At 35.0% G+C, this 24,930-nt stretch overlaps 2 protein-coding genes across 2 annotated transcripts in view; both read right to left on the bottom strand.

The window, feature by feature from the left end:
• The window catches only part of LOC125673012 (uncharacterized), a 1,263,960-nt gene that overhangs the window by 735,540 nt on the left and 503,490 nt on the right, over positions 1–24,930 (bottom strand). The gene's annotated exons all lie outside the window — the stretch shown is intronic.
• Positions 1–24,930, bottom strand: part of LOC125674562 (uncharacterized) — a 142,618-nt gene that overhangs the window by 74,832 nt on the left and 42,856 nt on the right. The window contains exons 7-8 of the mRNA XM_056161037.1: positions 18,037–18,063; positions 13,534–13,593 (exon numbers count right to left, since the gene is read on the bottom strand). Of these exons, the coding sequence (XP_056017012.1) occupies positions 13,534–13,593; positions 18,037–18,063 (87 nt within the window). The remainder of the gene's footprint in view (positions 1–13,533; positions 13,594–18,036; positions 18,064–24,930) is intronic.

Raw genomic sequence — 24,930 nt, 5'->3', positions numbered from 1 at the left:
TATTTTTATGTAAAACGTTGATCCCCTTTTGCGGCCCCATCCAATCCTCGGGGCCCATGATTTTCACAAACTTGAATCTACAATATGTCAGGAAGCTTTCATGTAAATTTCAGCTTTACTGGCTCAATGGTTCTAGAGAAGAAGATTTTTAAAGTTTTTCCCTATATGTTTGTATGTAAAACTTTGCTCCCCCTTGTGGCCCCATCCTACCCCCAGGGGTCATGATTTGAACAGACTTGAATCTACCCTATGTCAGAAAGTTTTCCTGTAAAAATCAGCTTTTATGGCTTAGTGGTTCTTGAGAAAAATATTTTTCCTATATATTTGTATGTAAAACTTTGATCCCCTATTGCGGCCCCATCCAATCCCCGGAGTCCATGATTTGAACAAACTTGAGTCTGCATTATGTCAGAAAGCGTTCATGTAAATATCAGCTTCTCTGGATTAGTGGTTCTTGAGAAGAAGATTTTTAAAGTTTTTCCCTATATGTTTGGATGTAAAACGTTGATCCCCCTTTGTGACCCCATCCTACCCCCAGGGCCCATGATTTGAACAAACTTGAATCTGCATTATGCCAGGAAGCTTTCATGTAAATTTCAGCTTTACTGGCTCAATGGTTCTAGAGAAGAAGATTTTAAAAGTATTTCCCTATATATTTATATGTAAAACTTTGATCCCCCTTGTGGCCCCATCCTACCATCAGGGGTCATGATTTGAACAGACTTGAATCTACCCTATGTCAGAAAGTTTTCCTGTAAAAATCAGCTTTTCTGGCTTAGTGGTTCTTGAGAAGAATATTTTTCCTATATATTTGTCTGTAAAACTTTGATCCCCTATGGTGGCCCCATCCAATCCCCAGGGCCCATGATTTTAACAAATTTGAATCTGCATTATGTCAGGAAGCTTTCATGTAAAAATCAGTTTTTCTGGCTCAGTGGTTCTTGAGAAGAAGATTTCTTCTATATATTTGTGTGTAAAACTTTAATCCCCTATTGTGACCCCATCCAATCCCCGGGGCCCACGATTTGAGCAAAGTTGAATCTGGATTATGTCATGAAGCTTTCATGTAAAACTCAGCTTTTCTGGCTCAGTGGTTCTTGAGAAGAAAATTTATCCTATATATTTGTATGTAAAACGTTGATCCCCTATTGTAGTCCCATCCAATCCTCGGGGCCCATGATTTTAACAAACTTGAATCTACAATATGTCAGGAAGCTTTCATGTAAATTTCAGCTTTACTGGCTCAATAGTTCTTGAGAAGAAGATTTTTAAAGTGTTTCCCTATATATTTATATGTAAAACTTTGATCCCCCTTGTGGCCCCATCCTACTCCCAGGGGTCATGATTTGAACAGACTTGAATCTACCCTATGTCAGAAAGTTTTCATGTAAAAATCAGCTTTTCTGGCTTAGTGGTTCTTAAGAAGAATATTTTTCCTATATATTTGTATGTAAAACTTTGATCCCCTATTGTGGCCTCATCCAATCCCCAGGGCCCATGATTTGAACAAACTTGAATCTGCATTTTGTCAGAAAGCGTTCATGTAAATCTCAGCTTCTCTGGATTAGTGGTTTTTGAGAAGATAATTTTTAAAGTTTTTCCCTATATATTTGTCTGTAAAACTTTGATCCCCCTTTATGACCCCATCCTACCCCCAGGGCCCATGATTTGAACAAACTTGAATCTGCATTATGTCAGGAAGCTTTCATGTAAAAATCAGCTTTTCTGGCTCAGTGGTTCTTGAGAAGAAGATTTCTCCTATATATTTGTATGTAAAACTTTAATCCCCTATTGTGACCCCATCCAATCCCCGGGGCCCACGATTTGAGCAAAGTTGAATCTGGATTATGTCATGAAGCTTTCATGTAAAACTCAGCTTTTCTGGCTCAGTGGTTCTTGAGAAGAAAATTTATCCTATATATTTGTATGTAAAACGTTGATCCCCTATTGCGGCCCCATCCAATCCTCGGGGCCCATGATTTTAACAAACTTGAATCTACAATATGTCAGGAAGCTTTCATGTAAATTTCAGCTTTACTGGCTCAATGGTTCTTGAGAAGAAGATTTTAAAGTGTTCCCCTATATATTTGTATGTAAAACTTTGATCCCCCTTGTGGCCCCATCCTACTCCCAGGGGTCATGATTTGAACAGACTTGAATCTACCCTATGTCAGAAAGTTTTCATGTAAAAATCAGCTTTTCTGGCTTAGTGGTTCTTGAGAAGAATATTTTTCCTATATATTTGTATGTAAAACTTTGATCCCCTATTGTGGCCTCATCCAATCCCCAGGGCCCATGATTTGAACAAACTTGAATCTGCATTATGTCAGAAAGCGTTCATGTAAATCTCAGCTTCTCTGGATTAGTGGTTTTTGAGAAGATAATTTTTAAAGTTTTTCCCTATATATTTGTCTGTAAAACTTTGATCCCCCTTTATGACCCCATCCTACCCCCAGGACCCATGATTTGAACAAATTTGAATCTGCATTATGTCAGAAAGCGTTCATGTAAATATCAGCTTCTCTGGATTAGTGGTTCTTGAGAAGAAGATTTTTAAAGTTTTTCCCTATATGTTTGTATGTAAAACTTTGATCCCCCTTTGTGACCCCATCCCACCCCCAGGGCCCATGATTTGAACAAACTTGAATCTGCATTATGTCAGGAAGCTTTCATGTAAAAATCAGCTTTTCTGGCTCAGTGGTTCTTGAGAAGAAGATTTCTCCTATATATTTGTATGTAAAACTTTAATCCCCTATTGTGACCCCATCCAATCCCCGGGGCCCACGATTTGAGCAAAGTTGAATCTGGATTATGTCATGAAGCTTTCATGTAAAACTCAGCTTTTCTGGCTCAGTGGTTCTTGAGAAGAAAATTTATCCTATATATTTGTATGTAAAACGTTGATACCCTATTGCGGCCCCATCCAATCCTCGGGGCCCATGATTTTAACAAACTTGAATCTACAATATGTCAGGAAGCTTTCATGTAAATTTCAGCTTTACTGGCTCAATGGTTCTTGAGAAGAAGATTTTAAAGTGTTCCCCTATATATTTGTATGTAAAACTTTGATCCCCCTTGTGGTCCCATCCTACCCCCAGGGGTCATGATTTGAACAGACTTGAATCTACCCTATGTCAGAAAGTTTTCATGTAAAAATCAGCTTTTCTGGCTCAGTTGTTCTTGAGAAGAATATTTTTCCTATATATTTGTATGTAAAACTTTGATCTCCTATTGTAGATTTTATTCGATGTAAAAATATTGTCATTTAGTCTTTAAAAACCTCTAAAATGTGCCGGAAGAGAAAGGGTTAAGAGGGAATGCAGATGCTGAGACACACCAGCTCATCTAGGGAGTCAGAAAGAAAACAAGAGGCCCATGGGCCACATTGTTAACCTGAGTCACCTTGGCCCATATCTGAAGACTTTCCATATATATTTGCATGCAAAACTTTAGTCCCTATTATGGCCCCAACTACCCCTGGAGGCCACGATTTTTGCAAACTTGGATCTACACTACGTCAGAAAGCTTTCATGTAAATGTCAACTTCTTTGGCTCAATGGTTCTAGAGAAGATTTTAAAAGAGTTTCCCTATATTTGTATGTAAAACTTTGACCCCTCCCCCCAACTTGTGGCCCCATCCTACCTCCGGGGGCCATGATTTGAACAAACTTGAATCTGCACTAAGTCAGAAAGTTTTCATGTAAATCTCAGCTTCTCTGGATTAGTGGTTCTTGAGAAGAAGATTTTAAAAGTTTTCCCCTATATGTTTGTATGTAAAACTTTGACCCCCCCACTTGTGGCCCCATCCTACCCCCGGGGGCCATGATTTTAACAAACTTGAATCTGCACTATGTCAGAAAGTTTTCATGTAAAATTATTTTTAAAGATTTTTCCTATAGATTTGTATGTAAAAATTTGATCTCCTATTGTGGCCTCATTCAACCCCCGGGAGGCATGATTTGAACAAACTTGAGTCTGCATCATGTCAGAAAGCGTTCATGTAAATCTCAGCTTCTCTGGATTAGTGGTTCTTGAGAACAAAATTTTTAAAGTTTTTCCCTATATGTTTGTATGTAAAACTTTGATCCCCCTTTGTGACCCCATCCTACCCCCAGGGCCAATGATTTGAACAAACTTGAATCTGCATTATGTCAGGAAGCTTTCATGTAAAAATCAGCTTTTCTGGCTCAGTGGTTCTTGAGAAGAAGATTTCTCCTATATATTTGTATGTAAAACTTTAATCCCCTATTGTGACCCCATCCAATCCCCGGGGCCCACGATTTGAGCAAAGTTGAATCTGGATTATGTCATGAAGCTTTCATGTAAAACTCAGCTTTTCTGGCTCAGTGGTTCTTGAGAAGAAAATTTATCCTATATATTTGTATGTAAAACGTTGATCCCCTATTGTAGTCCCATCCAATCTTAGGGGCCCATGATTTTAACAAACTTGAATCTACAATATGTCAGGAAGCTTTCATGTAAATTTCAGCTTTTCTGGCTCAATGGTTCTTGAGAAGATTATTTCTAAAGTTTTCCCCTATACATTTGTATGTAAAACTTTGATCCCCCTTGTGGCCCAATCCTACCCCCCCCCCTCCGGGGGGGGGGGGGGGGGGGGAGGGGGGCGGGGCATGATTTGAACAAACTTGAATCTGCACTATGTCAGAAAGTTTTCATGTAAAAATCAGCTTTTCTGGCTCAATGGTTCTTGAGAAGAAGATGCTTAAAATTTCCCCCTATATATTTGTATATAAAACTTTGATTCCCCCTTGTGGCCCCATCCTACCCCCAGGGGTCATGATTTGAACAAACTGGAATCTACAATATGTCAGGAAGCTTTCAGGTAAATTTCAGCTCTTTTAGGCCAATGATTCTCGAGAAGATTTTTGAGTGACCCAACCCCTTTGAAAGGGAAAAGGCCCTTCATTTGAAGAAACTTGAAAGTCCTTCACCCGAGGATGCTTTAGGCCAAGTTTGGTTAAAATTTGCTCAGTGGTTCAGGAGAAGAAGTCGAAAATGTGAAAAGTTTACAGACAGACAGACGGACGACCGACAAAATGTGATCAGAAAAGCTCACTTGAACCTTCAGTTCAGGTGAGCTAAAAAGCAATGTATTTGTATGCCATAATTTGCATTATATTTTGTTATCTCAAGCAAATGAAGTTTAGAAGAGTATATTAGAATCGCCATATCTGTCTGTTGGTCCGTCTGTCTGTCGATTTGTCTGTAAGCATGATTTGATTTAGCCGTACTCATTTTAAGAGCCCCTAGCTCATGAACTTTTCTTAAAGGCACATAAATATCTGCACCAGTATAAAGATCTGCAAGAAGGGTTTTCATCATGATTGGACAAAATTAACTTATTTATTTTATGGGATTCATATCATTTTATTGTTTCTTTGAAATTAGAAAAATGTTGAGGTTTGTTTGCTTGTTACTTAAAGGCAAGGGTATGTTGTGACCTCAGCAGAGGGTCTTTTGGACAAGGTCACATATATAAGAAATGTGTATTTTTTGTCTTTGCCATGAAGTGCAAGAGGAGATAAATAGGAGACTAATATACTAGGTGCAAATGATGCTGGTGTTTAGAGAATGTACAAAAGCAGCATAAGATGATGAACATTTGGACGAGGTCAAGATTTCTGGGTGTACAATGTAAAATTACTATCCATAATGTCATTTTATTATGAAATAAGTTTAGAAAGTTATGCAAGATTGAATATGATCAAGGACCCGGCACACAATTCATTTAGACAAGTTTAGGGGTGCAGTGCAGTTTATGAATTTCAGATTCTGAAATCTTAGAAATGTTAATATTCTAAGTTAGAGATGCATGGAGAGGTCATACTTGGCGCAGAAGCTGCTTATTGCTAAGATGTATGCCATAACCCTATGCCCAGGTTGTTTGTAGAGGGTCTTGGTCACATGACTCAAACGTCAAATGTTCTTTTGGCTGGATCAGTTTAATGCTGGGTTTTGGACGGTCATATTTTTCTGTTGCCCAACTGAAATGTTACTCATGAACATACTTTTTAACCAATGTCATTTTGGAAAGGTCAAGCTCACTCGGAAGACACTTCCTATGTAAGGAAAAGTGCTTTGTTGCAACAGTTTTTAAACAAGTATGGATCATAAATTGCGCAAATAAGTAATAGGCAAATATCTTTCAGACAAAGGTTACTCTAGGTCAATTTGTACCGGTCAACATCACTCAACAGTCTGTTGGAATTCCCATGGGCACGAATTGTGCTCATTTGTTAGCTGACCTGTTTTTATATTCATATGAAGCAGAATTTATTCAAAAACTTCTACGTGAGAAGAAAAAATCTCTGGCTGTGACATTCAATTCGACATTTAGATATATCGATGACGTTTTGTCTATTAACAATGATAGCTTTCATTCATATGTCGATTTGATATATCCCTGTGAGCTCAAAATAAAGGACACCACAGAGTCGGCCACTTCTACTTCATACTTAGATATTTTATTGAAAGTAGATATTAACGGCAAACTGAGAACTCAACTGTATGACAGACGGGATGATTTTAGCTTCTCCATCGTCAACTTCCCACATTTATGTAGCAATATTCCATTATCACCTGTATATGGTGTTTATATATCTCAACTGATTCGATATGCAATATCTTGTTCTGGGTATAGTCAGTTTTTAAATCGAGGTAAGCTACTGACAAACAAGTTGATGGTACAGGCATTTCAACAGTCTCGATTGAAGTCAGCATTTCGTAAATCCTATGGTCGTTATAACGATGTAGTTCGTCAATACAACCTCGCGTTGGGTCAAATGCTGTCTGACGTGTTTCATACCGATTGTTAAGCCGTTCTTGGCACACTGATTTGACTGCGGATAACTCCGTTTACCTGATCAGGATATGGGACTCACGGCGGGTGTGACCGGTCAACAGGGGATGCTTACTCTTCCTAGGCACCTGATCCCACCTCTGGTGTGTCCAGGGGTCCGTGTTTGCCCAACTATATATTTTGTATTGCTTGTAGGAGTTATGAGATTGATCACTGTTCGTTATCTTCACATTGCATATACATTATGTATGATAAAGAAACCTTCATTCCAACAATATATCAACATTTATTTATCATTGTGCGAATCATTTGTTATCTGAAATTGTTCATTCAGGTGAGATGCATGTTGCCGAGCATCGATCAGTTTTACCAATATTCTTATTTTATATTAAATATTCATTGGTAGCTTACTAAAGGCTTAGGATAGACAATTTTTGAAAAAAAGAAGACATATTATTGAGTTGAAATCATTTAGCTTTAGTTATGGTAAATGACAAAGCAAATGAGTTGGATAACCATTCAAGAAACTGTTGTACAACTGTTACAAGTGATATTTACTGTCCAATCGTTATTACAGCCAGTGTTCAGTACCACACTTAGACCTCTGTAGAAAAGGCAGCTTTGTAGAGACAATTTGAGACTTTCATCAAACTAGGAAAAAACTCCGGCTCAGGTTGACTGTCTAAAATCCATTAAGGAGAAATCACTGTCCAGTTTTACATGGTGCCGTGGAAAGTTTGCTGTTAAAAATATTACTTCTTGGCAGAGGTGTTGCAAAGAGTTAATCAAATTTGTATGCCCCCTCTATTTGTAAAAGAGGAGTCATATATACTATTTTCAACATGTAATTCGGTATGTAGAGCAAATCTTGTCTGCTCAATATCTAACGAATTCTTTGCTTGATGCAATGATTGCCCCTAGATAGTTAATGACCCATATTATTTTACGGGTCACAAAGTCAAGGCTCAAACTGGACATAGTAGGATATTGTCTGTTTAATATATTGAGAACGCTTCCCTGACAGACATCAAACTCGGTATACTGTTTTTTTAAAAGAAATATATGTCCCCTATCTATTTAGAAGTGACTAGGACAAAGGTCAAACTGTACATAATAAAATATTGTCCACTGAATATTTAAAGAACCAACCCTTTGCCTGACAGTTACTAAACTTCGCACAGCAGTTGCCCCATCAGAGTAGATTACTCCTACTGAATTCCAGATCCCAAGGTCGAAGGTAAAATTGGACATTGCAAGATACCGTCCGCTCAATATTTGAGAACCATTCGCTTGACAGACATCAAACTCGATTCACTATTTTCCGTAAGAATTAGATACCCCATTGATTTTGAGGTCACAAGGTCAAGGGTCAAACAGGAAATGACAAGATGGTGTCTGCTTAATATCTTGAAGACCCTTTGCTTGACAGATATCAAATAAGTACACTGGCTCTACCTAAGAAGTAGATGACACCTTTTGATTTTGAAGTCACAAGGTCAATGGTCAAAATAGTCAGGACGTAAGGTTTTTTTTAATATCTTCAGTATGATTTTCTTGAAATGCATCAAACTTGGTACACTGACAGATTTAAGTGTAAATATCTAGCATTCATTTTAAGGTCAATGGTCAAACTACTCTAGACATCCTATTTTGTCCATTCAGTATCTTGAGAACCGGTGTTTTACAAACATCACACTTAGTAGTCTGATGCCCCCTAAATAATAGATGGTCCCATTGGTTTTAAACTCAGAGGGTCAAAGGTCAACTCAAATGACTAGTCATTTCAAAATGTCTGCTCAATATCTTTAGAGATCACATATAATGGTTGCCTCTGACTAGTAGATACATTGCAACCCTTAATTTTCACTATTGCTACATACATTCTAAATGGTCATTTTCAATATTGTAACATGAAGGGCATGCATGTTTCCTAAACCTTTCGTATAACAAGATATGTTATCAGCATTTGTCATTCACTGTACGCCCTGCATTGGTTCATTCAACATTGATATATAATCAACAGCAGTACACATTTTGTTAATTTACAATTTGTGAAATAAGTTTCCATCTATATCATGAATTGAACAAAAAGTTTGATGGTATTTCAAAGCCTTGTATCTATGTGTCATTGAAAGACTTAATCAATATACTGAGATAATATAACAGTAGGTAGGTAAAACTAACTGCAGTGTAACATTAATGTACTTATCATGGAATTGATAGTACCACACTCGTACGTGTAACTTGTTTTCATTTACATTGGATATTTCAAGTTTAAGGAGGTATGTTACACCAGAGTAATTTGATGTAGATGAAAAGTAGGTGATATGTTTAACAATATTTTGAAGTTGAAATTTTTCAAATTTACTTTATTTTGTCAAAAAATACAGTGTTAGTAGAAGGTAATCTGAAATTTAAAAAAAAACTGCTGTAATCGAACTTACGACTTACAGGTCAGCAATGTAGAACACCTCTTTAATAGTTAGCTCTTTTCAATATGAATGAACATTAAGTGTCTGCTGTTTTAAGATTAAAGGGTAGCTTTAATTGCGACATATGAGTTTTTTTTAGCTAAATTGATCAGCTTTGTATGCTTATGAAATAAATATGTACACCTATATTTTGCAATTGATTGCACTTTACATTATCTTTTACGACCTCTTTAAAGCAGTTTTCTTTAGGTTTGGACTTCACAAGTGACATATTGGATTAAGAGTCTTTTTATCGAGTGTCTTCTCAAATACTAATGAAAAATCAAGACAATTTAATGGAGTCTCATAAATTCAGCATCTCTTGATAGATTGCTGAAGGAGTAATAAGAAAGACAATTCCTGAACGATCAGATACATGATACAAGTTCTTCCTGTGACTTGAGAAGTGTCTGTATTCAGATAATTAGAAAAAAATGATCTTCAAAGCACTGAGTACACTCTCATATAATCAGGAATATTTCCGGTATGGTCATCTTTAAATGGCCTGGTCGTACTTTGACATAAAGGACACCCAGGATGTATGCTTCTTTAAATGCAACATTGGTTATATTACAAGTGTGATTGATATAGAGCACCAAATTCACAAAAACTCAAATAAAAAGATTGGTTCAATTATTACCTGCAATGATTTAATTGATGTGCACATCAAATCAATTATTGCTCTCATCAATTGATTAGACGTTCACATAAATCACTCCGCCCATATATTAGATAATGCGCGCTGCCCATCAATCCAATGGATGAGAGCACATTTAATTCGTAACTGCAATAATTGAATTGATGCGTTGCATTTGATTTTGAGCTACGATAATTGATTTGATAATCTCTTTAATTCAATTGAAAATATCTTTAATTATTTACAATGATTTTTGCACAAGGAATTAATGAGCACATAATTCTTATATAGACATAAACACTTCAATTAAAAAGATCATTAATTCAATTGTAAGTATGATGAATTCAAGCCATATTTAATTAAATAGTTGCTGCATCAATTGAATTAATATCGTCAATTCAATTGAAGAGGGCAACAATTCAATTAGTACATACAGCAATTGAATTGAAGCGCGCACTAATTGAATTATAGTTTTTTTTAATTAAATTTGTAGAGGGCATCAATTCAATTGTTGATTTCAGCAATTCGTTTGAAGAGAGCAACAATTCAACTATAGCGCTAATCAACTCAGCAAGATAATCAATATTATAAAGAATCCAATCAATGCGCACAATCATTCAGAATTGTAGATTTTAGTTATTATTTGAAGAGATGTTTCATTGAAGTGTTGCAAGCATCAAACGAATTTATGATATCTTTAAATAATAAAACGTATCTTGAATCCACGCTTCTTAGACTGAAAACATTTTTCTCAGATATTTTTAACATTAATTAATGTTAGAGAAGAATATATTTTGGTTCGACTGACAAAACATGAGGCAGTCTCTCTCTCTCTCTCTCTCTCTCTCTCTCTCTCTCTCTCTCTCTCTCTCTCTCTCTCTCTCTCTCTTTCTCTCTCTTTCAATTCTCTAAAAAGTTTTTTTTTTGAGAAATGGTTGAAATACTTGAGTTCCATTTGAATGCTTTCAATCAATCACCAGACAAAATGTAGTGACTTTCATGTAATATATCAAGTTTATACACTCTCTAGTGAGTTTCCCGTGCGTGTTCACATGGGTCATGTGGCATCGTGTCATAGTATCGGGTGAAAATTATTTTGTTAGACGGATTTTCTATATTTTAAGCATCAGCACAATATCAGCAATTTAATCAATGCGCGCTATAAATTAGAATGGTAGATATTACCAATTATTTGAAAGGATCGTTAATTGAATTGATGCGCGCATCAAATGAATTGACATTTTCAAATGCTTAAAGATGTATTGAATTACTTGAGTTTCCGTTGATTTGGTGATTCATAGACTGAGCATCTTGTTTAAATCTGCTTAACATTAATTCCAATTACCGGTGTTATATAATGAGACCCCCCCCTGGAAAATTGGCTATATATACCCCCCCCCCCCCCTGTAGGAGTCTAGCAATATAGTGAGACCCTAAGACACACTATCAATAGTGAGCCTTCCTCCTATGTGCTTGGTTTGGATTTCCATCGGAAGACTGGCTATGGCATTTAGTGAGTCACCCCCTTTGAGGGGTGGCTATTCCCCTAACCCTAGTAGTGAAACGTCCCTACAATGCACATATGTGGTTGGTTGCAATTTCATTAATATCTTTGATATATTGATTAAAGGGGTAACTCCTTTTGTCAGTCGTTCAGCTACTGAAATGAATACTCATTGCCCTTAGGAGGGGTCTTTTTTTAATAATATGCATTTTCAAAAGAATTTAAACAGAAGTGAATTGATTGTATGTAAAACTTATACGGCACCAATTTTGATGCACCAGATGCGCATTTCGACAAATAATGTCTCTTCAGTGATGCTCAACCGAAATCTTTGAAATCCGAAATAACTATGAAGTTTTAGAGCTAAATATAGCCAAAAACAGCGTGCCAAAAAAGTGGAGCCAAATTCTATTATTCTATTATTATCTATTATTCAAAATAAAGATTTTTTTTTTTACCATTAATGAACTAATTATACAATACACTGAAATTAAAACATCCTTAATAATTCAAAGTTCTGCTAGTATTGCGTGTTGCGTGTCATCTTTTAATTGATGTCATCGTTGATTTAATTACTACACACTCTACATGTAATTGAATGCATATTTAATATTATGAATTATACTCAGCTGTCCAGAATTTCAGGTGCACGTGTGTGTGTGTGTTAATTTGCCTATGAGAGACACATTGTTATCTAGCCGTATTTGTGTGGGGGTAATACTGCTAGTTAGCCATGTTTCTGGGGGATTTGATGGAGCTGCTTTATAGTCAGGTTTTCGGGGGTTGTGTAAGTAGCTGGTGGGACTACTCTTATACTCTGTAGGAAAGCACAATCCATGAGCAGACGAATACGTATATGTGTACATTCTTAATATCCACTCTTCGTATTTTCATTGGATCTGATTTTTGTTTGATATAATTGTGTAACACTGGGTATATCATAAAATCAATCTTATATTGTGACATAGAAAGTGTTAAAAGCATATATTGAAACAGTAGTCGTGATTCAATGAAAGGCTCTATATTCCCGAACGATAATTTTTCTTCTTCACAAAACTGATGTCGGAAAAAAATAGGAATTTTTTTTCTTACCTTTATACCAAACACATAAAAGAAGAGTTTAATCTCAATTTAAATGGATTTTGATACAATAGTAGACGATTAATAAAATGGTGAATAGAAAAGTTTTAAATTTCCAACCTAGGTCATAATTAACTATCCATCTGGATCCTCCATTATCCTAAAGTATCTGAAAGTAATTGCCAAATGGCTATGCGGAGAGCAGATTTTTCGGAGGATGAACCTACTGAAGGGGGTATACTCTATAACACCAGGGGTCTCACTGACTAAGCTAATGAACGCACTGAAGACATAACGGCAGACTATTGAGACCCATTGCCTCTGAGGAATGGTACACGTCCCCCTACCCTTGGATCCAACCCTAATTGGGCACCTTGGTAGAACATCAGATTCCTTTAATTAATCATATGGACTGGTTACAATGTGACACTTCAAACTGAGACTCTTCTTCGGATATAAAGTCATTGAAATATGAAAATATTCATTCCCAACACAACCTCATGCACTGACCGAGAAGACATATCGACTGATATAAAAATCGGTCCTTTTAAAGGTACCGACTTTCCAGGCATTATATTGTGGTAAACTGAATTAAAACAATGGATACAAGACTGGGGTTTTATTTCAATAAACACATGCAAATTATAACGAACACAGGACTATATCGGATACCAAAGTAAAGCCCCCCTTTACAAATGAATTTATATTCTGGTTAGCATAACTAGAACAGAGTGTAGTGAGTTTCAGGTGTAAAGTCTTGTGTAGTGAGGTTCGGCATTGTGCACGTATCCGTGTGTGTGTGTGTGTGTGTGTGTGTGTGTGTGTGTGTGTGTGTGTGTGTGTGTGTGTGTGTGTGTGTGTGTGTGTGTGTGCGTGTGTGTGTGCGTGTGTGTGTGTGCGTGTATGTGTGTGTGAAGCTATATATGTATAAATCTATTTAATGTATCAGACGTTTATTTCTAAGGAGATCAGTGATATTATACAGTCAAGTACATGTCATATAAACAATAGAGATTGTTACCTGAAATAGGTGTTCTCCATGTGCTGTACTCTCCAAGACGACGCTTTATCCGATCTAACTCTGAAAAAAAGACTTCTTAAAGTTTCCACTATGATAGTTACAATTTGGAATTCACATTTATTTGGATAACATTTTTTTTTAACATTTCTGTCGGATGTAGACATTTTGTGCATTTCTTCGAAGCACGATCAACCAACAACTCACACATTTTGATTCTATAATAAGTAGGTTGGAAACATTAGGTCTAATTAATGAGATGTATTTGTTTGACTAGAAGATACTTTTTTACTTGAGGAGAGTTTTCGACAAATGTAGGTATGAGTTTCACATTGTCACCGAATGCGCGATATGAATTACTCCGTAACACCCACAATGTCCTCGTTCGTTATTGTCCGTTCCAAATCAACTTAACCAAAACACAATGCCAAATAAATTATTTCTTCATTCATATTCTAAGATTGTTATATATTCAGCGTGTCAAAGTTTAAACAAGTGATAAGTCATTACAGAATATGGTTTTAAGGACTTAATACGAAAACCAGTTAAAGATATATGAATCGTTTTATTCTGGCGTAAACTACCGTTATCTCCAAATCATTGGTGGGGATATTTCAAAGAGCAAGGTTCGTTTGGGGCCAAATTTGGCCCCGCGTCCAAAGTAAATGACATTCCTCAAAATTCTTTCATATGGTGTATACTTCCATAAAATCGTTATGATGTATTCGTAAAAAGTTTTACTTATGTATAATACACATGTAAATACAGTATAGTTTACGATAACCTTGTGCCATTTTGACGTTACTTTATGCGACGTCATGAACAAGAGGGCTATGTCATGAACTCAATCTGGAAATAATCCAATTTATGTCTTCATATGCTTCAAGTTTTATTAAACAAATGTGCACTATGATTTTTATTTGAAAAGTTTAATTGATTTTTTCCGAAAGTTTTAATCAATTGTGGATGATTCGATGCGGCGGGTGCTGTGATTTGAAAGACGGTTAGTGTAATTGTATCTAAGAATTTTAGAGCAACCCATATATATTCATTAATTTTACTTTTATATTCACATCCAATTTGCATTGTTTTAATCTAAATGAAATGAACATCATATATTTACGTAGCGCGTGGTTACCAGAAGCTATTCTTGTGTGTGTATGTACACTTTGTTCTTTTTTCCGAGCGCACTAGAAATGTTTGCAGCGAAGGAACACGCACTAACCAATGCTACATTGGATCGTAGTAAAAAGAGCAAGAAATTCATTCAGAAGTTACGTGAAAAGAACTATTATAAAACGAACTCGAAAAGTTTTTAAAATTCAACACACGACAATGGGATCCAATGTGAACCTTACAGGATGTGATAAGATTTACAAACAATGTCATAAGTTCTACACAAGATTTGACACTGACACAATGAAAAATCTACCAAAAATAATCGTGTCGGTATTATATTCAATGTTTTGGCATATACACTTGCATCTATTTACATTCATTATTAGAAGAAGAAAATCGCTAAAACGCATCAAAGATGCGTATGGCCGCGTTACAGTTTGGAAAATTATGCACGCTTGCATTCACGAAGTAAAACATGCACGCATTTAATATAGTTTATAAGTATGAAGCTTTGAATTAATAAGATATCTTATATATTTTATAAGATATCTCAAAGACGAATTTTCATAAGATATCTTGTAAACTTTATAATGTATCATATGAATTTACTTTTATAAGATATCTCATAAAACATATCAGATATCTTGCATGCATTATAAGATATATCATAAAGTTTATGAGATATTTTTTTAAAAGTATGATATACATGTATCTTATAAGATATGTAATATAACTTATAAAGTTTATGAGAAATCTTATAAAACATTTAAAACATCTATGTTTTATAAGATATCATTAAAATAAATTTAAGATACATGTATCTTCTATTTTATAAGATATCTCATAAACATTATAAGATATCATGTTTGATATACAAGATATCTTATAAAGCTTGGGAGATATCTTACATAATCTATGATATATATCTTAAATAACCGGCACACGTTTTTCGAAGCCATAGTTGTGTACAAGGGCTTCGTCACTTGATTTTGTCAGACATCTCTTCAGTGTACTTTCTGCATGCTGCACGATTTCCATGGATCTGAGAATATGTGATTTTCTTTTGCAGTAAATGACACGGGACTGACGTACTTCATCTATGTAAATGCATCACAATTTTTGAGGGAATTATGTTTGAATTATTAATTTCACTACCGTCTCTAAACAATGGTAGTGCGAAATTACAACACATTGAACAACTGTTCAATATGTTTATTTTATTTCTGTAACGTTGGCTATTTAAATTATTTAAAGTTTAAACAAAGAAAATATCGAATGATCAAACTTTAATGCTACAAAATATCATTATTGCTGAAATTGATATATTATTCAACACCAGTTCCACGATTTAATGATGAAAATAGTAACCAATGACTAGCTATCATGTATTTTTAATAAGATTATGACACAGAACACGTGCGTCAGTTATCGACAAATGTAAGGTGAATCTATAAACAAATAATTATTACAGCGACGTAGCAACAGGGGAATTTGGCCCACACATTCTTTTGTTTTGAGAATGTAGGTTTTCCATAAATTTTACATGCGAAATTTGATTTAATACCCCCCCCCCTTTTATGGTAGTACTGAATGCTTGTGAAAATTTAAGCTTGAAACGATTAGAGTAGTAGATATGTTAATATTGATTGTAAATGCAGTCAGAGTCATTCGTTTCTTCTGAAAATATTTTCTTAAGAATTGTTTTTTATCCATTTTTTTTTTTTACATGTAATGATCGGGTTCACCGGATTTTGTCCACTTGGAATACAAAATACAAGCGTATACTTTATCTTTTAGTTTACAAATGAGTAATAACTTAGATATATAGATACTACATCGTTCATCTATCAACTACCAACATTCACTCTTATAGCAGGGTAGATGCATTAATTACCATATATCATGAAGCAACCTCTCCTAAATGAGTTCGCCAACTTTGTAATACAAACGAGAGATCAGTGAAATTGGAATTGTCTTGATAGGAAACATGCATGCCATAACAATATATGTACTGCAGCATGTAAAGTATGAAAAATTGTAGTGAATTGATTTTCAAGTGTATATATCTAAAGCCTGTATATTTGACTTGCTACTAATTCAATTTTTACGGGGAAAATATAATCGAATTTTGCATTCGAACTCTCGCACTATTATGCTCTGATGTAAAGGTACCAATTAAGCTATCGCGCTTTCATTTTCGATATTTGTAATATTAAACATTTTATTTTATAAACAAATATTGCATTCGGTTGTAGACGTGCATTTTTTAAAAATCAGGCGAAAGTCATAATAAAATTCTAACGTAATAACATACATAGTATGTATCATGAGTGGTTTTTTTTCCAGATGGACAATCATTAGATATGTCTAACATATTGTCTGACATATTGCTTAATACAATATTAGAATATCATTTGAAATTATACATGCAGCATACCCAATAAGTTATAATTAGCCTAGATGTACATTAGAATATTATGACTGGCACGGCGTATTTAAACATGTATATTATGTATACTATGGGAGTCAAAATTTGCCTCTACGCCGGTACAGTATATGCACACCAATTTAGAGGGATAACTCATATCATAAACTATCTATTATAAAAAAAAATATGTGATTGAACTATGTCACGTGTTACATTGGTTGCGTTGATATCATTGCGTATCCATATCAAACATTAAACGAATAAAATTGGAATCGGATAATATAGCTGAGTCGAAGATTCCAATTCTTTGTATACACAATATCTTCTTCAATGCAAACTGCGTAGATTCTTATAAAATTTAATATGCTGTACATGTGGTTATTATTTATTCATTAAACTTGTACATATGAACATCATCAACCTTGAATTTTGTATTACAGATGAACGCGGGAAACAGTTTACGTTAAATTGGATAGTCTGCGCATTTATTCTAAATGTCGAACTGAAGGCCACTGCAAAACATTCTTCTTACGTAGAAGTTTTTTGAATAATTTCTACTTCATATGAATATAGAGACAGGTCAGTTAACAAAGGAGCAAAATTCGTGCCCATGGATATTCCAACAGACTGTTGGAAGACCTGGTCACCAAAGACTACGAAGTGTAAACTGTCCCAACTTACTTAATGTCGTATAAAGAGAGGATAAGTATTTTCACTCCTTATTCTTTGATTTAGTAAAATGTTCTTATGTTATACAATGAATAAGTTGAAAGGAAATATGAACGTTATGTGACGTGGACTGATATTATCGTCTTGTGAAGTCATTCCAAAGATGTTATATCTCGTGACTAAACGACTATTTTTTTTCATATACGATATAGATAATATAGATATAGTCAAATGAACCCATCGAAAACTGTGTTACAAGTAAAATTAAATTATCTTTTAAAACATCTTACCAATTTCAGCCCGCTCTGGATCTTTGTCTACAAAGGAAATGTAATAATTAAATTTCGGGAAGATTATAGTAATATAAAACAAAGGTAATTTGATTTACATCATGCATATGTATTTCATGTGGCAAACATCCCTGAAATAACTGTAAAGTTCATCGATGAATTATCAGAAAAGACAGTTCATATGACTGTAATAATATATGAAAAATAGGATGCTTAGTCCTTCTTGAAAGCTTAATAATTCTGAAGTTTATGAGGTCTGATAAAGTTGCGATCATAAATTTTTGCACTGTTATTTCCTATGAATTAATTTAAGATAGTACTCTTATCATACAACTCTGAATCTTGGACTACAAAGAAAAATGTAAGCATTAAATTCCTAATGCATCGCAGTGATATGAAACAAATGTAAAATGCTTAAAAACATAGTCATGTATTTCCTTTGACAAACGGTCTTACAATAACTGTAAATGTGAGTCAAATTATGGGAATTACAGAAAACACGATTCCAGTACTAGAATAAATTGATACACAATTCTTCATGAAAGCTTGATAGTTTTTGAATTTATTGGATCCAAAAAGGCTGCTATCATGGATAGTATGTATTCTTATTTCCTATCAAATAAGTTGAAATAATATAAACAATACTACCCATGCTCTTTGTCTAGAAATAAAAAGGTTAAATCAAATTTTTAAAGTATTACAGGGATATAAAACAAAGGTAGTTGTCACATTTTATGTCCAAACTATTTTGCCTAGTGTTAACCTTGTACAAAAGATTAAAGGTACGTAATTTTATTTCTAATTTGCTTCCATACAGGTAAAGTTAATGATGATCACCAGATCTAAATTTAGATACCTGTGTATATATTCACTGGAAATAACAGTTGCGAATTAATTTGGGCGTAGCAGGCAAGGCGTGCACAAAGATAGTTGACACCCAGTGTTTTGCATATTAAAAACTTCACTTACTAATTTCTCATATAAACCCGATTGTCTTCACTTCACTTCTGAGGTAAGTGTATCATTCAATATATTCAGTAAATACCGTAATGCATTGCAAACCGATTTGCCATATTCTCCAATCCTACAACTTTATAGTAAAAGTAATCTCAAGTTTGTATATTGTACATGTAATATTGTTCCACACGTCACAATTTACCAGTAGTGAGTATATTATATCAAAGTAATGCGTAAATATTGGAAGAACTTTATGCTCATAGAGTAGTAGTAAAGTTACATATGCGTAACTTTTTGTACGGATAGTAAAATATGTGATGTATACAGAAGTAGTGGTGACATGTAAAACCACAGTATTAACGTTTTAGTGGATTTGTGAAATATACAGTATGAAGTTTATGTATATAGTAAAATGTTGTATAATAATACAGTATGCATTCTTGAAATGACATTTATATTATAGGTCCAAGGTATAAGAAGACCAAATACAGGAATATTGCCATTCGCACGTTTAAGTTTGGGAACAAAACCATATACTGTGGAAAGCAGAAACCAAGTTTAATTATTTAATTAACTCTAGTAAACAAAATGTAATCTGTAAAAGTGAAGACATATATATATATATATATATATATATATATATATGTGTGTGTGTGTGTGTGTGTGTGTGTGTGTGTGTGTGTGTATAAAGAGAACTCCATCGTCATCGAAAGCAAGTTTTTTGACTTGCCTAGATGGTTAAGCGGTCTAGCGCGTTGGTTACACGGTGCTAAGAGATTTGGTTCACCAGGTCGTGAGTTAAACGTCGCGTAGGGGCGGAAGTGGATATCCAAATAAAGTGAAATTTTCTGTGCTTTATATTAAATATTTCTTATATATATATATATATATATATATATATATATATATATATATATATATATAAAAGCACTGAAAAGGCCATGACACTGTTGGTTATTTAAAACTCGAATGTTGTTGGGTTTTTGTGCTTTTATATATATATATATATATATATATATATATATATATATATATATATAAAAGCACAAAAACCCAACAACACCCTACTTTCTTAAAGTGTCGGATCTGGGAATAAGTTATATGTTACTTGAGTTACTTGGAGACTTAAAGTATGACTATTATTCAAAAGATGATAAAATATGAGGACTTTTTCATTTGTATTGTAATTTTATTTATATATTTCTAAACATATTTTCACTTTACTCTGTGTCTGGTTACATCTTACAAGTCTTTGTTTACATAATATGCCATTACTGATGCCCAAACGCGTGATGTATTCCGGAATCAGAAACAAAATTAACTATCTCTTTAGATACTACACGAATAAACCAAGTGATGCCTTGCTATCATTACCATAAGGACATGCGGGACGATGTGGCCAAAAATAACTAGTCAATAAATATTTTTTTTATTTTTTTCATGAAGCACCATCAGGATGTCCTGTACAGTGTGTATAAATTTCATGGCCACTTTCTAGGTATACAAGGAAGATAATAAGCTTTGAATTACCCACCTTTTCGAAAATTGTGAATTTTACAAAATCATTCCGATTTTCAATTCAAAAAAATAATTTGATGGATGTTTTATTGATATCTTTTACAATGATCTTTAGAATATATGCAAAATATCAAATATATAATAAAACATGCTTAAACATACCATATCATAAAAAAATTGAGAAAATTTAAGGATTTGGGGTGGAAATTAGTACTCAAAAACAGGGTAGTCCAGATACTAAATGAAGCACTGGTCAAAAACCTGTCAATGAATTGTTTTTCAAACACTGCATTTAAAAGCTATTCATATACCTAACTTCCTGTAGAAATATGAAGGGGTGAAGCTAATCTTGAATTTGAGGTAGGCGTCCTTGAAGTTATACATTGATATGTTCACTTGGGGTTAGGCTTTGCGAAATGTCTGTTATGAATAACTTTCAAGCTTATATTCTTTCCATGTACAACTACTGTTAAAAGTATTGATGGAGGGGACAGTCTCAATTTATTTGCACAATAAAATAAAAAAAATGCTCATTGTCAAACGGGGGGGGGGGGGTAATTTTTTCCTGCCTGTTTTGGAGTACATTGTTAGAAACTATATTTGTTTTGAACGTATTGAAATATTTAGAATTTTCATGGTTAAGGAACAAAAAATTGAGTTAATGAAAAGCAATTAAATTTTGTTTTTAAATATACATGTATATATTAAACATGGCTTCGAACAAAACGTGTAATCTAGCTCTATAAAATACGTCTTCTTTCAAACCACGGGTTAGGTCTAGTTAACGTCAATATGAGCTACTTCCTTTACAAGATTAACAACATTTCCGCGGCCATGGTAGCTAATGTCGCTTGACTCGATCGTCTCCATGCTATTTTCAAAGTTTTTATGAATCGCACATGTTGTGACTTTGCACCTTCTTCATTTTCACACGTCTGCTTCTCGCATACATTCCGACGTGTGTCATATTTTTTTCACATTAATTACCATTTCCACAGCAGTGTTTCTTAAAGTTAGTAAAAATAATTTGGAATATGAAATATTTTGAGAGATAAAGCGTACTTATATTTACATGAAAATGCTTGCGAAAATTAAACATTGACGTTAATATTTGACCAAAATTAACGCTTCTTGTCATATGGGGGGTGGGGGGGGGTCGCAAACAAGGACGATTATAAAAGCACCTGAATTGTTCGTACGTTTCCCAGGCAAGATTCGGAGAAATATGTGCCTGTAAAGTTTTAACTTTTAAGTGTATTTCAATTCATCAGTCTGGATAATTGACTCTGACAAGAAAAACATTAACTCCGCACAGACTCCGATTAAATGGGCATTGTTTATAATAGTTAAGGTCATGTATGCCAATTATTCTTCAGTGTTGTTAACCCAGAGCCTGGGTATTGTTTAAGTATCATTAAGAGATTTGTAGTGCAAGTAATCACACGTGTTGTTTTTCCTTGTGTGAAACAAGGAACATTATAATGGCGACGAGGATAAATTTTCAATAAGAAAATTTTAGCGGAATTGATCTGGAAGTATCAATAATGGTGACAGGATTCCCATCCTTTCCAAAGTTTGATGTCTGTGATCAAAGTTCCATAGGACAACGTTGGAAAAAATGGGTCCAACGATTCGAGAATTTTATTCTTGCCATGGGAATAACTCGTGCCGATCGTAAAAGAGCAATGCTTTTGCATTATGCGGGAGAAGATGTATTTAGCATATTCGACACTCTTGCAGATACAGGAGATGTAAACGACTACGAAATAACAAAAACAAAACTGGAAGAACATTTCAACCCTAGGAAGAACTTAGAATACGAAATTTATAAATTCAGGCAGGCTAAACAAAACGTTGACGAAACAATGGATGCGTTTCATACACGACTACGACATCTCACCGAACATTGCGAATTTGAAGACACAGACAGATATATAAAGTCTCAGATAATCCAAGGTTGTGAATCGTCAAGACTAAGGAGAAAAGCGTTACGAGAACCTGATCTCTCCTTACAAAACATTCTTGATTCAGCGAGGGCGATGGAAATTTCTCAACTTCAAGCTTCCGGTATGGAGGAACAAAAGGAAACAGTGAACAAAGCCAAGTATAAACCAATAAAACACAAGAAACAATTGCAAGTTAAGAAGTCGACAACTTGTTTCAATTGTGGAAAAGCATGGCCACACAAAGATCGTCCGTGCCCAGCGAAGGACAAGGAATGTCACAAGTGCAAGAAAACTGGACATTTTGCAAAGCTCTGTAAATCAGAAAAACAGAAAACTCGTCCACAAAAAAAAAAGAAAACGGATAAAAGAAAGGTTAACAATGTGGATGACCTCAGCACTGATGATGAATATACTTTCAGTGTATCCGAATCGCTTGCGCAAAAATTGCCAATAACAACTGTAAAAATAAGCAACTTTCAAACAAAAGTTCTGGTTGATTCCGGTGCTAGCATCAACATTCTAGACAACGAAACATTTGAGAAAATGGACAAAAATAAGAAAATCAAACTGGAAAAAGCTACTAGCAAGATTTGCACATACGGCTCAACGTCTAAACTTCCGGTCAGAGGAAAATATCTAGCCGAGATCGAATCAAAGGACAATATCACAAGCGCTTATGTTTACGTTGTGGACGGATCCAGTGGATCATTACTAAGCTGGCCACTGCTCAGGAGCTTGGGTTAATGAAACTGTGCTTAAATGTTGTTTCACATGAAGATATCTTGGAGGAATCCAATGATAGATTCCAAGGTATTGGTAAACTGAAGAACTACAAAGTCAAACTTCACATTAACGAAGCCGTCAAACCAGTTGCGCAACCTCAAAGGCGTATACCGTTTCATATCCGCAAAAAGGTGGAGCAAGAACTACAAAATCTGGAGGATTTAGACATTATAGAGAAAGTAGAAGGGCCGACACCATGGATTTCCCCCATAGTAACAGCACCCAAACCAAAAGACCCTGACAAGGTACGAATTTGTGTTGATATGAGACAAGCTAATAAGGCTATACACAGAGAGCGTCACGTAATGCCAACTGTCGATGACATGATCAACGACCTAAATGGTGCAACAGTTTTCTCAAAGCTCGACTTGAATTCAAGTTATCATCAACTTGAATTAGCGCCCGAATCCCGCTATATCACTACGTTTTCCACACATGTTGGATTGAGAAGGTATAAGCGATTAAACTTCGGAATATCGTCTGCTGCAGAAGTATTCCAAGTAATAATTCAACAAATTATAGAAGGGACCGATGGAGTGCGCAATCTCAGTGACGATATCATTGTTTTTGGGAGACACACAGGAGAATCACGATAGAGCTTTAAGAAGTGTCTTGACCAGATTGAGGGATAAGAACATAACACTGAAGAAAAGAAAGTGTGAATTCAACAAAGAAAGCTTAGAACTCTACGGATTTGTATTTTTGGGAAATGGAATATCAGCAGACCCAGCCAAGGTTGAAGCAATCAAAAATGAAGAAAATCCGACAAATGCATCGGAGATGCGAAGTTTTCTTGGTATGGTGAATTACTGTTCCAGGTTTATACCAGATTTTGCTACTGTATGTAAGCCGCTACGCGACCTGACAAGAAAGAATGAAAGATGGATTTGGACAAACGAACATTCAAATGCCATGAAGACACTAAAGGATGTCATTACAGATAAAACTGTCATATCGTACTTTGATCCGACGAAGAAAACTGAAGCAATTGTAGATGCAAGTCCCGTAGGACCCGGTGCAATCTTGTCACAATATGATGACAATAACAACAGGAAGATTATTGCGTATGCCAGCAAAACTCTATCACCAGTAGAGCAAAGATATTCACAAACGGAAAGATAGGCTTTAGCTATTGTCTGGAGCTGTGAGCATTTCAATATCTACTTGTTTGGTCAAGAATTCAGGTTAGTCACCGATCACAAGCCACTTGAGCTAATATTTGGAAACCCGAATGCCAAACCTCCAGCGAGAATTGGAAGATGGGCTTTACGTTTACAGCCATACAATTTCAAAGTAGTATACAAACCAGGAAAATCTAATCCGAGTGATTACATGTCACGTCATCCGATTCATCAAACAGAAATCAGAAGTTCAAGAGCATCAAAGATTGCAGAGGAATATATCAACTTCACAATAAGTAGCGACATACCAAAGTCAATGAAATTGAATGAGTTTAAGACTCACACCGAAAAAAAATCCGATGCTACGAGAACTACGATCATCGCTGGAATCTAGAAATTGGACAAAATTTGCAAAAAATAAGAATTCCGATTGGAAATCTTTTTATAAACTTAGAGATGAATTTACACTCGCCGATACAGATATCATCTTGAGGAATACACGGATTCTTACACCAAAGTCGCTCATAAAACGAGTAGTTGAACTAGCTCATGAGGGTCATCAAGGGGTG

The sequence above is a fragment of the Ostrea edulis genome, chromosome 3 (genome assembly GCF_947568905.1).
Source record: "Ostrea edulis chromosome 3, xbOstEdul1.1, whole genome shotgun sequence".
In the NCBI taxonomy this organism is placed as follows: domain Eukaryota; kingdom Metazoa; phylum Mollusca; class Bivalvia; order Ostreida; family Ostreidae; genus Ostrea; species Ostrea edulis.
This window is presented reverse-complemented; position numbering and strand designations above follow the sequence as displayed.